Source organism: Bos indicus, chromosome 21 (assembly GCF_029378745.1).
Source record: "Bos indicus isolate NIAB-ARS_2022 breed Sahiwal x Tharparkar chromosome 21, NIAB-ARS_B.indTharparkar_mat_pri_1.0, whole genome shotgun sequence".
Taxonomy (NCBI): Eukaryota; Metazoa; Chordata; class Mammalia; order Artiodactyla; family Bovidae; genus Bos; species Bos indicus.
Genome location: NC_091780.1, coordinates 21,982,681 through 21,997,249, shown reverse-complemented (window position 1 = coordinate 21,997,249; position 14,569 = coordinate 21,982,681). Strand labels below are relative to the sequence as shown.

At 48.7% G+C, this 14,569-nt stretch overlaps 1 protein-coding gene across 7 annotated transcripts in view; it reads left to right on the top strand.

Annotated features, from left to right (window-relative positions):
• Nucleotides 1-1,000: 1,000 nt before the first annotated feature.
• The window catches only part of RCCD1 (RCC1 domain containing 1), a 14,960-nt gene continuing 1,391 nt past the window's right edge, over nucleotides 1,001-14,569 (top strand). The window contains exons 1-9 of one of the 7 annotated variants that reach the window (XM_070775152.1): nucleotides 1,001-1,326; nucleotides 2,687-2,978; nucleotides 3,061-3,445; nucleotides 3,627-3,748; nucleotides 6,114-6,212; nucleotides 6,878-7,048; nucleotides 7,677-7,706; nucleotides 8,224-8,381; nucleotides 9,488-9,650. In XM_070775152.1, the coding sequence (XP_070631253.1) occupies nucleotides 2,804-2,978; nucleotides 3,061-3,445; nucleotides 3,627-3,748; nucleotides 6,114-6,212; nucleotides 6,878-7,048; nucleotides 7,677-7,706; nucleotides 8,224-8,375 (1,134 nt within the window). In that variant the 5' untranslated portion in view covers nucleotides 1,001-1,326; nucleotides 2,687-2,803 and the 3' untranslated portion in view covers nucleotides 8,376-8,381; nucleotides 9,488-9,650. Of the gene's footprint in view, nucleotides 1,327-2,686; nucleotides 2,979-3,060; nucleotides 3,446-3,626; nucleotides 3,749-6,113; nucleotides 6,213-6,877; nucleotides 7,049-7,676; nucleotides 7,707-8,223; nucleotides 9,292-9,487; nucleotides 13,903-14,569 lie in introns of those variants that run through there. The other 6 variants (XM_070775157.1, XM_070775156.1, XM_070775154.1 and 3 more) reach the window with 6 other exon arrangements.

Genomic DNA, 14,569 nt, shown 5'->3' with positions numbered 1-14,569 from the left:
CCTCCCTGTCCATCACCAACTCCCAGAGTTTACTCAAATTCGTCCATTGAGTCAGTGATGCCATCCAACCATCTCATTCTCTGTCCCCTTCTCCTCCTCCCTTCAATCTTTCCCAGCATCAGGGTCTTTTCCAGTGAGTCAAATTTTTGCATCAGGTGGCCAGAGTATCGGAGTTTCAGCTTCAGCATCAGTCCTTGCAATGAATATTCAGGACTGATTTCCTTCTGGATGGACTGGTTGGGTCTCCTTGCAGTACAGGTCTCTCCAAGAGTCTTCTCCAGCACCACAGTTCAAAAGCATCAATTCTTCGGTGGTCAGGTTTTTTTTATAGTTCAACACTCACATCCATACATGACTACTGGAAAAACCGTAGCTTGGACTAGACAGACCTTTGTTGGCAAAGTAATGTCTCTGCTTTTTAATACACTGTCTAGGTTGGTCACAGCTTTTCTTCTAAGGAGCAAGGCTTTCATGGCTGCAGTCACCGTCTGCAGTGATTTTGGAGCCCCCCAAAATAGTCTTGTCACTGTTTCCATTGCTTCCCCATCTGTTTGCCATGAAGTGATGGGACGGGATGCCATGATGTTAGTTTTCTGAATGTTGAGTTTTAAACCAACTTTTTCACTCCTCTTTCACTTTCATCAAGAGGCTCTTTAGTTATTTGCTTTCTGCCAGAGGGTGGTGTCATCCACATATCTGAGCTAATAGGCCTTTCAATACTTCTGCCTTTGTACTGAGAGTTCTCAACGGCCTCCAGTCAGGGAGAACTCGGGATCTAGGGTTGGGAAAACCCTGAAGAGAACCCCCGTAGCTGAGCCGGGTTGGAGCTGGCCACCGCAGGTACCCCTACCTGGCTGGGCGGATGGTCCCAGAGCGCCTGCTTCCGCTCTGCGGGCCAAGCCCAACTTGACTCTCATTGGCTCATGGAGGTAAGTGACAGACTCCAGAGCCAATGGCTGGTAAAAGCTGCCCTCCGCCCACCTAGTACGACCGAGGCACGTTGGACAGCGGACCCACGCGAGTTAGAAGCGAGCTACCGCCCGCCCCAGACTGAAAAAAAGGACTGGCAGCACTCGTCCCTCGGGTCGCTCGTAGCCGACCCCTTAGTTCTTTGTGAGTGTCCCCCAGATGCTTCTAATACGGGCTCCGCGGCCCCTGCGAGCTTGCGGGGGGCGGGACCATCTGGTCCAAGCTCCGTTTCGAGCCACGCCCGCCGGCGGTTTGGCCCACTCCCCGCCTGGGGCCGCCTCGGCGTAGCGGAGGCCTCGGGACCGGTTCGACCGAGTTAGGACTGAACAGGCCGCGGCCGGAATTGCCCGAACCCAGGTGAGCACATCCATGGCCGCCCGCCCTGCGCGGGTAGGTCACGCCGCTCTCCGGCGATTGGCCCCGGGGAGGCTTCCGAAGCCAATGGGCGCTTGGCTCAGGGCGCGGCTCTTCAAACCTTTCCTCCGGCTGCCAGCCGAGTCCTGGTCCGGCTGTCGACCGGTTCCTGGTGGCTGCCCTGCCTCCCGGCCTTTCCTCCCTCTAGACGACCCATCGGATCGAGCTGCCTGAGGGGGTGGAGGACACAGGGTCAGGATTAAGGTCAGAGGCCTTCTTGGAGTGGGATTGGCCCAGAAGGAGTAGGAGCCCAGGCCTGGGTCAAGGAGAGACTGCAGGATCTGGCTTCAAAGAGTTAAAAATGCCAACGATATTCTGATTAAGCCGAACATGCTGTACGCAGAAAGGGCATCACCGTGTCACTTGACTCTGTCTCCCCATTTATGCGTGAGGGCCTTGAAAGCAGACAGCGGTGCTTCTCATTGACTTAGAATAAGGGATCAATGCAGTCCATGGGGTCCATAGGGTCGCAGAGTCTGACATGACTTAGCGACTGAACGACGACAAAAAGGATCAATAAATGCGTGTGAGATGAATAAATGAGTAGACAAGGTCCAGTTGAAATTGTGTTTACATAGGTCCCTAAAAACCCAGTGACCATTTTTAAAAAAACTTTTATCCACTCTCAGATACTGGATTTAATAAGCTGACACTGTGTGCTTACCACGCTATGTGCCAGCACTTTAAACCTTTATTTGTATCTGTTCATAGCAATTCCAAGGGTAGGTACAAACATCACCCTCCCCTGCTGCCCAGCTTTGTACAACTGAAGAAACTGAACTGGACTGAGAAGAGCTCAAGTCAATTGGCTAAGGACACAGGCGCTGCTAACTGCAGAGGCAAACTTGTGAGCCCTGGAACCGGTCCTGCCCCTTCCAGGGCATTGCCTTTGCCTTTCACTGGTGGGAAATGATGCATCTTGAGTTCAGCCTTCTGCCCCTCTCGGTGCTGTTACCTGCTTGTGTAAGGGTCAGTTTCTCTGAGTCTCCACTGTCAAACGGAGACAATTCTAGTTCCCAGGATTACATGGGATAATGTGTCTGACATTGGGAATTTGGAGTGGGAGGGACTCAGATTCCTAGTCCGATGCCTAAAGGAGAGCCTATTTAACTACCTAGTGCCCACTTTGTGGGACAGTGAATATGCTTGAGTCAAAAGGGAGGGACAGGGAAAGGGCCCCACTTACACAGCTCCGAATCGTTCTAAGTCTGGTAAGGACGCCCGCTCAGCGAACGTCGGTGGAATGCACGTCGTGTGCCTCTGTGGTTAGGAGGGTGGTTTTCCCCCCTTTTTCCCCCGTAAGGCAGCTGCAGCGTCTCGCAAGGGCTCGTCTGAAACAATCTCTCCGGATTCTTGCCCTAACCCTCCGTCTCGCCGGCCGCGCCAGCCAGGTCGCAGCCAGCCGAGGGCGCTGCGGGGCATGGACGAGGAGCGTCGCGGGACCTGGTTCGGCTTCGGTTTCTGCGGCTTCGGGCAGGCGCTGGGCTCGGGGCTGGGGCGGCAGGTACACAGCCCCGAGCCGCTGAGGACGCCGGGCGGCAGCCTCGGCGTCTGCCGCGTGAGCGCGAGCTGGAGCTACACAGCCTTCGTGACCCGTGAGCGCCCCCTCCGTCCCCGCCCCCGGCCACCGGCGCATGCCGCCCCCTCCGTCCCCAGCCCGCTCTCCGCCCTCCGCAGGTGGAGGCCGGGTGCAGCTGTCGGGCGCAGCGGGCGGCACGGCGGACGGATGCACGGATGCGTGGGCGTCGGAGGAGCTCCTGGTGCTGCTGCGCGCGGGGCCGGGAGCCGGGGCGGAACTGCAGGCCTGGGCGCCCGGTTCGGCAATGCGTGGGGACCCCCTCTGGTCCCAGGCCGTGCAGGAGGCGGAACACGGACCCAGCCGTGATGAGACCCAGGCGGGGCTGCTGCCGCTGCTGCCCTGCGCTCGTGCCTACGTGAGCCCGCGGCCGCCCTTCTACCGGCCTCTGGCCCCCACGCTGCGGGCGCGTCGGCTGGAGCTGGGCGCCGAGCACGCGTTGCTGCTGGACGCCGCGGGCCAGGTATTCTCCTGGGGCGCAGGCAGGTGAGTGGGGTTGGCCAGGTGGGCCTGCTGGACTTTTGCTGGGATGCCGGGGTTGAGGGTTCGGTAAATGTGACCTCGGAGTGGGAGGTCAGCATACAGGTGGCTGGAGGGAGTGATTGGGCAAGGACAGGGAGGAGACCTCTTGGTGTGACTGTAGCTGACTGGGACCTCCTTTGCTCAGGCATGGACAGCTGGGCCACGGGACCCTGGAGGCAGAGCCAGAGCCCAGGCTGTTGGAGGCGCTGCAAGGCCTACGCATGGCTGAAGTCGCCGCAGGTGGCTGGCATTCTGTGTGCCTGAGTGGTGAGTGACCTAGGGCTTTTCCAAAACCAGCTCAGGGTCTCGCAGGTGCCAAACCTTCCTCCTCCTCTCCCCATCTGATGGGTGGCCTAGCCAGGCCTCCTTCCAAGCTCATCCCGCATCCATCAGCCCAGTCATTCCTGACTCCCAAATGCCTCAGATTCAGCACCTGCCCCCTGCCCCCTCATCACCACCCTCATAATCTGGACTGTTGGCAGTTGTTTCCCGTCTTCTGGTCTCACTACCCCTCCCATCCATCTGCCTCCATCCAGGGCTGTCATTTTGGTCCCCAAGGGAGAATGGGGGCGTGAGGGGCAGCCGAGACAAGGAGGACGGAGAAGAAAGGTAGCAGCTGCCCAGGTGGCCGTAATGCGTGGCACAGGGTAGACACTGAGAGGCCCACCCGGAAGAGGATGGTGGTCAGTGTGAGCTCTGGTGGTGTCGTGGCTGGTCACCCAGGATGGGAATGAGCGTCCCTTGAGACTGTGTTCACCCCTCTGGCAGGAGATCCAAGTGCAGCTGATAGCTAGGCTGTGGGATGGGGCTGGTGGCAGATGATTTTTGCAAGGATCTGCATCAGGGGCTCTGGCCACTACTTAATATTGTTACTGACCAGGTCGGGCCGCACAGCCAGCCAAACACTGAGACACCAAGGTTGATAGCCAAGAGTTTATTCACAAGGCAGCCAAGCGAGGAGACAGGAGAATAAGCCCCCAGTCTGCCACCTTGAAGGGTTTGGGTTATTTATGGCATAAGCCAGGTGGTCTTAGGCATGGAGAAAGGTGATTGGAGGTAGGGAAGAAGGTGAGGTAATCAGTGTTATGAGCAGGCATACCTGAGTCAACATGGTTCTGCAGATTTCAAAGTGGAGGCGCTTTGGGACTTCCCTGGCAGTCCAGTGGTTAGGACACGGAGCTTTCACTGCTGGGTTCAGTCCCTGGTCAGGGAACTAAGATCCCACAAGCCACGCAGGCAGCGGGAAAAAAAAGGAGGCAATTAGCATGATCTGAGGGTGGAGTTTTCCAGCCTTCTGATATCAGAATTCCACTCACTGGCCATGTGCACAGTCCCAGTTTTAGGGTCAGTGGTCCCATTTAGTCTCCAGCTGGCTTTTGCTGGGCAGGTGCTGACTCCAAGTTCCTGTGAAACAGCTGGGTTGCATGAAACTGTATGCAATTAAAGGGAAAAATAGAAAAATAACCAAAGTGAACTTAATGAAGGCACTTTACAAGCAAAGGGGTTTTAATAGTGTGTTCCTCATCTGTTCTCCAAGGAAAGTTCAAGAATTTCTCCTTAGTTATCACCTTCTGTTAACTCCGTGGGGCATGGTTTCACTCGGGATCTTTAAAAATGACTTAGGCCTGCATTCTCCCCTGCCTATGCTAATGGGCCTGGGTTGGCAGCCAGGCTTGAGAACTGCTGGGCAGGAGGAAAGAGACGAGAGGATCGGAAAGTGAGTGCAATGGGAGTCTCACACTGAGATCCAAAAGGAGTCTGAGGCCTCGGTGTCGTGTGGTTGGAGCACTGACGCTTCAGACCAGACCTCCTAGGTAGACACCAGCATCACTCTGCCCCTCGTGATCTTGGGCAGAACACCTCACCGCTCAAGCTTCTCTGGAGTAAAGTGGGGACGTGCTGCTTCAAACACTGGCACGGATTAAACACTTGAAAAAATCAGCTACTGCAGTTAGTGAGTTTTTAGCGTTAGGGCTCCTGCTCCAGCCAGCAAACTGTACGGTGTTGTGGGAGGGGGCAGGCGATGTTGAGAGCTTCTAGAGGCCTTCAGGGTGGGGCAGGGTGAAATGGGTCAGCTGTGCGGCGACAGATGGAAACCGACCTTTTGGTGATAAGCGAACTGTAGTGCATACAGATGTCAAAATACACGCAGTGTTGTGTACATGAAACTTATACAGAAAGTTTCATGCTGTGTCAGTTAAATCAGTGCTGTGTCAATTTAAAAAACACATTTTTTTAAAAAGGTCTTCAGGACCAGTGATGGGTAGGATTGAAGAAAGGAGCCTGGGCTCACTGGATGTGAAAGATACTAAGGAACTTCCAGGGACTCATTTCCAAATTGCATGTTGGGGGTGGGGGCTGGGAATTAACAACAAAGGGGAAAAGTGACCCTGGAGAGGAAAGCCTAGTAAGAGGTGTCCTTTAAGAACAGGGTGACCGGATGCACTCAAGGGGGAAAGGCCCTGCTGAGACAAGGAAGCTGCTGGGCCCTGGGGAGGTACTTAATCTGGAACGCTGACCTGGGTGCGGCAGGCAAGTGTTGTCTCTCGGGAGCCGCACTCCTACAGGGAATGTGGATGGATGCAGGGGTGATCTGAGTCTGTTTAATGGGACCCTATTCTCTCTGTCTCAGAGACAGGAGATATTTATATCTGGGGCTGGAATGAATCAGGGCAGCTGGCCCTGCCTACTAAGAGCCTGGCAGAAGATGGAAAGACAACTGCGGGAGAAGGTGAGGGTCAGTTTTGTTAAAAATTTATTTTACTGAAGTACAGTTGATTTGCAGTGTTGTGTTACCTTGTGCTGTATGGCCACGTGATTCAGTTATACCTACGCGTACATTTTTTTAATATTCAGTTTATCACAGGATATTGAGTATAGTTCCCTGTGCTATAGATTAGGATCTTATTGTATTTTCCATTCTATATATAATAGTTTGCATCTGCTAACTCCAAACTCCCAATCCCTCCCTCCCCTACCCCCTCCTCCTTGGCAACCACAAATCTGTTGGTGAGAGTCAGTTGTTGATTTCCACACATTTCTGTCATTCCTGCCTCCTGGCCATAGGCCGGCTTGAGAGCTACAGGGCTCAGAAGGGGTATGTGATATCCTTGGGACCCCAGGACACACTGAAGGACTCTGAGCCCCTTATGAGAGGGAGCACGGCAAGGCTGACGCCAGTGTCCTCACGGCTCACCCCACAAGCCTGTCAGCTCCAGCACTTCCCAGGGAATTCGGGGTTGGAAGGGACAGCTTTGGAGCTAGAGTAGGGGCTTCAGCTGTTCTGTGTATGAATGAGGTTTATTATTTCGATTACTTTTTACGATCGAGGTGTAGATCAGGTCTCAGTGAGTGTTCACCATCATCATCATCATAACTCTTACTGCTTCTCTGAAGCCTCAGGACTGGAAGAAGATGGTTCCGAAGTGAAGAGAGGCTCTGCGGGTGAGGATGGAGCCCCCGCCCCCTTCATAGCGGTCCAGCCATTCCCAGCTTTACTGGACCTCAGCCCGGGCTCAGAAGCAGTCAAGGTCAGCTGCGGATCCCGGCACACGGCAGTGCTGACAAGTGAGTGGGGCCAGGTGGGCTGGTTCAGGATGGAGCAGGAAGCCCCCTCCGCCCACTGTCTAGCTGGCGGCTGCAGGAAAGGGTGTGGTCACTTAAAAGACTAGCAGCCTCACTCCCTGGGGCCTTTCACAGAGGCTACCCAGCCTGTCAGGCCCCGAAGGTTCTTCTGGAGGGAGGCTAGTGTTTGCCAGCCTTGCATCGGATGAGGGTCTGCCCAACCCTGCTCCTGAGACTCCAAATTTAGCTGTGAGTCATAGCCGTTGGGCATATAGGAAGGTGAACTTTTTCAGTCTGGATCCTTTACCACCCCAAACGCGACCAGCCTGTGTGCATGCTGCGTGCTAAGTCGCTTCAGCTGTGTCCGACTCTTTGCGACTCTCTTTGCGATTGTAGCCTGCCAGGCTACTCTGTCCATGGGATTCTCTGGACAGAGGAGTGGGTTGCCATGCCCTTCTCCAGGGGATCTTCCTGACATGTGACTATTGTTAAAAAAGGAGAGGGAATGTGTTGGTCTGCCAAGCAAATTGCACGACGACCACAGTGAGCTGGCTGTGGGTTGTGGCAGGCTGAGCTGGACTCATGCCCTGTCAGCGTGGCAACAGCCCCTTTACTGTCCTTTCGGTTGCAGGAACGGGGGAGCTCTACACCTGGGGCTGGGGTAAGTAAAGGGTCTGCTTTTGTGATGCTTAAACTAAGGGGAGGAAAAGACCTGCAGGTAGCGGGCAGGTGACAACAGCAGTGAAGCGAAGCGGAAGCAGGGGTCTCAGTCTCAGCACGCCCGCTGGACTGAAAAGCCATCTGTTCCCTTCTCTGGAACAGATCTAGGCACACTCAGGGCAGAGCTCAGAGAACCAGGAGGTATCAGCATTTCCCATCTACCTTTCTGAAAAAGTATGTATCCCCAGGGAATGTTTCGCCGGCATCTCTGAGACCTATTTTGCTCTGGCCCTGGGAAGAGAAAAAGGTAGAATGGAAATCTCTGGGCATCTGAGCTTAGGAGCAGGGAGCCTGGAGGATTTGCCTGGCTGTATGGTGCTGGTCTGAACTCACGGAGCAGACAGCAGCAGAGTCGTGGCCTAAGCCCAGCCCTTCGGTCGATGGGCTGATTTTCCTTCCTGGAGGGGAGAAGTCACAGGGCCCAGCAGAGGATGGCAAAGAGGCTCATTTCACTTTAGGTAAATATGGACAGCTTGGCCACAAGGACACAACCACTTTGGACCGGCCGTGCCGTGTGGAGTACTTTGTAGATAAGCAACTCCAAGTAAGAACTGTGAGCTGTGGGCCCTGGAATACCTACGTGTATGCCGTGGAGAAAGAGAAGAGCTGACCTATGGTAAGGGCATAAAAGAACAGTAGAGTGGAAAATTATTCAGCCAACACCTGTGAAACTCGCCACAGGGCAAGGAAACCACTGCCACACCCAGAGGCCTCTGCTTTGCCCCTCCCGCTCATAGCCCTCTTGCTCCACCTTAGAGCAGGCAGCATCTTCAACTTTGTCCCCCCATTAGAAACACCTGGAGGGAACTCCCTGGTGGTCCAGTGGTTAGGACTCTGCGTTTTTCACTGCTGAGGGAGTAGATTCAGTCCCTGGTCAGAGAACTAAGATTCCACAGGCTGCAGGGTTTGGTGTGCCCCACACTCCCAGAAAAAAACACACCTGGAGATTTGTAACTGGATGCCTAGAGATGCATCATGAAGAGAAAGTGAAAGTCGCTCAGTCATGTCCAACTCTTTCAACCCCATGGACTATACAGTCCATGGAACTCTCTAGGCCTAAATACTGGAGTGGGTAGCCTTTCCCTTCTCCAGGGGATCGTCCCAACCCAGGGATCGAACCCAGGTCTCCCACATTGCAGGCAGATTCGTTACCAGCTGAGCCAGGGCCGGGATCATAGACATGATGAAATCGTGAACTTAAGGGTGTGGAACATAGACGTGGGTAGATTTTTAAAGGGCTTCCCTAGTGGCTAAGACAGTAAAGAGTCTGCCTGCAATGCAGGAGACCTGGGTTGAATCCCTCCCTGGTCAGGAAGATTCCCTTGAGAAGGGATGGCAACACGCTCCAGTATTCTTGCCAAGCTGCCCCATCCCAGATGATTTTTGAGGTAGTGCTAAGACTGGGAACCGCTAGAGGTCATCTTTTGTTATTCATTTGAACTGTTTTCCCTTTGAATCTTACCATTCCATGTATACCTCTTTATACAGTAAAATTTGTCTGCTTTTGAACTTTAGGTAAATAGTCATTCTGTGTATATTCTTTTATGTCTTTTTTCATCAGCACTGTAAGATTCATCTGTGGTACCCTACAGCTCATTCACTTTCACTCTGTTACATGAATTATACCTCAAGTTTATATATTCTCTTGTTGATACTAATTTCTTTTTTCTTACTGAGTTAAAACACAAATAACAAAAAATTTATTATCTTAATCATTTGCAGCCGTCAACACCATCCAGTCCCATCTCTCCTCATCTTTTAAGTCTGAAACTCTACAGCTATTAAATAACTCCTCGTTCTCCGCAACCCCTGACAACTATCGTTACACCTTTTGTCTCTCTTTGTGATCTTGACTACTCTACCTAATGTAAGTGGAATCATAACAGTATTTGTCTATTTGTGACTGGCTTATTATCAGTTAGCATAATGCCCTCAGGGATCATCCATGTTGTAGCATACTGCACAATTTCCTTCCTTTCTAGGCCTTATTAATGTTCCATTGTATGTATAGGCACTACTTTATCCAGTCATTGGTTGATGGACACTTGGGTGGCTTTCATATTTTAACTGTTGCGAATAATGCTACTCTAAACATGGATTTACAAATACCTCTTTAAGACTCTGCCTTTAATTCCTTTGGATATATACCCTAAAGTGGAATCACTGAGTCATATGGTAATTCCATTTTTAATTTTTTGAGGAGCCTGCATTACTGTTTTCCACAGTGGCTTTAACATTTTACAACCCCACCAATAAATAGTGCACAAGGGTTCCAATTTCTCCATATCCTTACCCAATACTTTTTTTGCTTTTTTAAAAAAATGTGTTATGTACTTTTGGCTGCGCTGGGTCTTCATTGCTGTATGTGGGTTTGCTCCAGTTGTGGTGAGCAGGGACCGCTCTCGTTACGGCGTGTGGGCTTGTTGCCGTGGTTTCTCTTGTACAGGTTGGGCTCAGCAGCTGTGGCGCACGGGCTCAGTTGCTCCTCAGCATGTGGAATCTTCCCAGACCAGGGATCCAACTGTGTCCCCCGTGTTGGTAGGTGAATCCTCATCTATTGGACCACCAAGGAAGTCCAATTTTTTGCTTTTTTGACAGTAGCCATGCTAATGAGTATAAAGTGGTTATCTCATTGTAATTTTGATTGGCTATTTCCCTAAAGATTAGTGATGTTAAGTATCTTTTCATGTGCTTATTGACTATTTACATATCTTTTTTGGAGAAATGTCTATTCAGGTCCTTTGCCCATTTTGAATCAGGTTTTGGGTGTGTGTTGTTTTAGGAGTTCTCTATATAAGGTATTAATACCTATCAGACTGATTTGGAAATATTTTCTCCCATTCTGTTGGTTGCTTTTTCACTCTGTTGATAGTGTCTCTTTTGCGTAAATATTTGTTTTTCGGTTGCATCGGGTCTTAGTTGTGGCTGTTGGGCTCAGTAGTTCGGTGCATGGGCTCCAGTTGTCTTGACACATGGGCTTAGCTGCTCTGTGACATGTGGGATCTCAGTTCCCAGACCAGGGATCAAACCTGTGTCCTCTGCGTTGCTTTAGATTTCCATGAGTCCGATTTATGTTTTTTTTTTGTTGCTTATGCCTTTGGTGTCATGTCTAAGAAATTATTGCCAAATTCAGGGTCTTGAAGCTTTTGTTCTATGTTTTTCTAATACTTTAATTTTTTAGGTCTTATATTTAGGTCCTTGATCCATTTTGAGTTAAATTTTTATATACGGTGACAGGTAAGGGTCAAACTTCATCCTTTTGTATGTGGATATCCAGTTTTCCCAGCACCATTTATTGAAAAGACTGTCCATTCTCCAGTGAATGGCCTTGGCACCCTTGTCAAAAATCATCTGCTTATATATTCAAGGGTTTATTTCTGGGCTTTCTATTCTATTCCTTTGATCTATATGTCTGTCTCTTTTATGTCAACACTGGCTTGATTACTATAACTTTGCAGTAGGTTTTGAATCTAGAATGTGTGAGTCCTATAGTTTTGTTCTTTTTCAAAGTTGTTTTGCTTGTTTGGGGTTCCTTGAGATCGCATGAGTTATAGGGCTTTTCTATTTCTGCATAAAGGTTCTTGAGATTTTAGGGATTGCTAGAATCTATAGATTGTTTTGGGTGCTACTGATATTTTAACAATATTAAGTCTTACTGATGCTGAAGCTGAAACTCCAATACTTTGGCCATCTCATGCAAAGAGTTGACACATTGGAAAAGACCCTGATGCTGGGAGGGATTAGGGGCAGGAGGAGAAGGGCACGACAGAGGATGAGATGGCTGGATGGCATCACCGAATGGATGCACATGAGTTTGGGTGAACTCCAGGAGTTGGTGATGGACAGGGAGGCCTGGCGTGCTGTGATTCATGGGGTTGCAAAGAGTAGGACACGACTGAGCGACTGAACTGAATCCATGATCATGGGATGTGTTTCCATTTATTTATGTCTATAACTTCTTTCAGCAGTGTTTTGTACTGGGTTGGCCAAAAAGTTTTTTTTTTGGTAACATCTTATGGAAAAACTCAAATGTGCTTTTTGGCTAACCCAACAGTCTTCATCATACATGTCTTTCACCTCCTTGGTCAATTCAGTTCAGTCACTCAGTCGTGTCCAATTTTTTGTGACCCTATGGACTGCAGCACGCCAGTTCTCCCTGTCTATCACCAACTCCCGGAGCCAGCTCAAACTCATGTCCATCAAGTCGGTAATGCCATTCCACCATCTCATCCTCTGTCGTCCCCTTCTCCTCTCACCTTCAATCTTTCCCAGCATCAGGGTCTTCTCAAATGAGTCAGTTCTTCGCATCAGGTGGCCAAAGTATTGGAGTCTCAGCATCAGTCCTTCCAGTGAATATTCAGGACTGATTTCCTTTAGGATGAACTGGATGGATCTCCTTGCAGTCCAAGGAACTCTCAAGAGTCTTCTCCAACACCAGTTCAAAAGCATCCATTCTTCAGCGCTCATCTTTCTTTACAGTCCAACTCTCACATCCATACATGACTACTGGAAAGACCATAGCTTCGACTAGATGGACCTTTGTTGGCAAGGTAATGTCTCTGCTTTTTAATATGTTGTCTAGGTTGGCCATAGCTTTTTTTCCAAGGACCAAGTATCTTTTAATTTCATAGCTGTAGTCACCGTCTGTAGTGATTTTGGAACCCCCCCAAAATAAAGTCTGTCACTGTTTCCCCATCTATTTGCCATGAAGTGGTGGGACCAGATGCCATGATCTTAGTTTTCTGAATGTTGAGTTTTAAGCCAACTTTTTTACTTTCCTCTTTCACTTTGATCAAGAGGCTCTTTAGTTCTTCGCTTTCTGCCATAAGGGTGGTGTCATCTGTATATCTGAGGTTATTGATATTTCTCCCAGCAGTCTTGATTCCAACTTGTGCTTCATCCAGTCCAGCATTTCTCATAATGTACTCTGCATATAATTAAATAAGCAGGGTGACAATATACAGCTTTGATGCACTCCTTTCCTGATTTAGAACTAGTCTGTTGTTCCATGTCCATTTCTAACTGTTGCTTTCTTGACCTGCAAGAGGCAGGTAAGATGGTCTGGTATTCCCATCTCTTGAAGATTTTTCCACAGTTTGTTGTGATCCACACAGTCAAAGGCTTTGGCATAGTCAATAAAGCAGAAATAGATGTTTTTCTGGAACTCTTTTTTTCAGTGATCCAACAGATGTTGGCAATTTGATCTCTGGTTCCTCTGCCTTTTCTAAATCCAGCTTGAACATTAGGAAGTTCACGGTTAAAATACTGTTGAAGCCTGACTTGGAGAATGTTGAGCATTACTTTGTTAGCATGTGACACGAGTGCAATTGTGCGGTAGTTTGAGCATTCTCTGGCATTGGAATGAAAACTGACCTTTTCCAGTCCTGGCCACTGCTGAGTTTTTCAGATTTGCTGGCATATTGAGTGCAGCACTTGGACAACATCATCTTTTAGGATTTGAAATAGCTCAACTCAAATTCTAATCACCTCCACTAGATTTGTTCGTAGTGATGCTTCCCAAGGCCCACTTGACTTCGCATTCTAGGATGTCTGGCTCTAGGAGAGTGATCACACCATCGTGATTATCTGGGTCATGAAGATCTTTTTTGTATAGTTCTTCTGTGTATTCTTGCCACCTCTTAATATCTTCTGCTTCTGTTAGGTCCATACCATTTCTGTCTTTCCCTGAGCCCATCTTTGCATGAAATGTTCCCTTGGTATCTCTATAATTTTCTTGAAGAGATCTCTAGTCTTTCCCAGTCTATTGTTTTCCTCTGTTTCTTTGCACTGATCACTGAGGAAGGCTTTTTTATCTCTCCTTGCTATTCTTTGGAACTCTGCAATTAACCTCCTTGGTTAATTGCCAAGTATTTTAGTCTTTTTGACTAAATTTTCCTCATTTTTTCCCTCATTTTTCTTTAGTGAGTTTAGCAAGTTGTAGGATACAAGAGCAATATACAAAAATCAACTATATATGTAGCCAAGTAACAACCAGAAATTCTAATTAAAAGATACCATTTACAATAGCATCAAGATATGAAATACTTAGGGATAAATCTGACAAAGATGTGAAATATTTGTACGCATGACCTATAAAATACTGCTGAGAGAAATTAAAGAAAACAGAAATAAATGGAGAGAGATGCCTTGTTTGTGGGTTATTAGTTCTCCCCAAGTTGGTCTACAGGTTCAATGCAATGCCAGTAAAAATTCTACCAGATTTTTCTGTAGAAATTGACAAGCTTTTCCCCCTAAAACTCATACAAAAATGCAAAGGACCTATAACAGAGAAAATGATGTTAAAAAACGCAAAGTTGGAAAAGTTAACTTTACCTGATTTTAAGAATTCATATAAATCCTCGTAGTCATTAGAACAGACAGATCAGTGGAACAGAAACTTACAGGAGAAAGTTTAGCTTTTCAGCTAATGGTGCTGGACAACTAGATACTGTATGAAAAAGAATGAACTCAATAGGTACTTCACCAGAGAAAGTAAGAATGATCACAGAGAAGCATGTGAAAAGATGTTAAACAGAATTTTTTTTTAAAAAAAAGTTAAACACCATCATTAGGAAAATGCACATTACAACCACATTGAGATACCATTTCACAGCTACTAAAATGGCTAAAATCATAAAGACCATACCAAGTGTCACAGAAGATGTGAAGAAACTGGAACCTTAATACATCATGAGAATGTGAAATAAGCCAACCACTTTGGAAATCAGACTGGCAGTTTCTTAAAAAGTTAAACATACACCTACCATATGTAAGATCCAGCCATTTCACTCCTAGGTATTTACC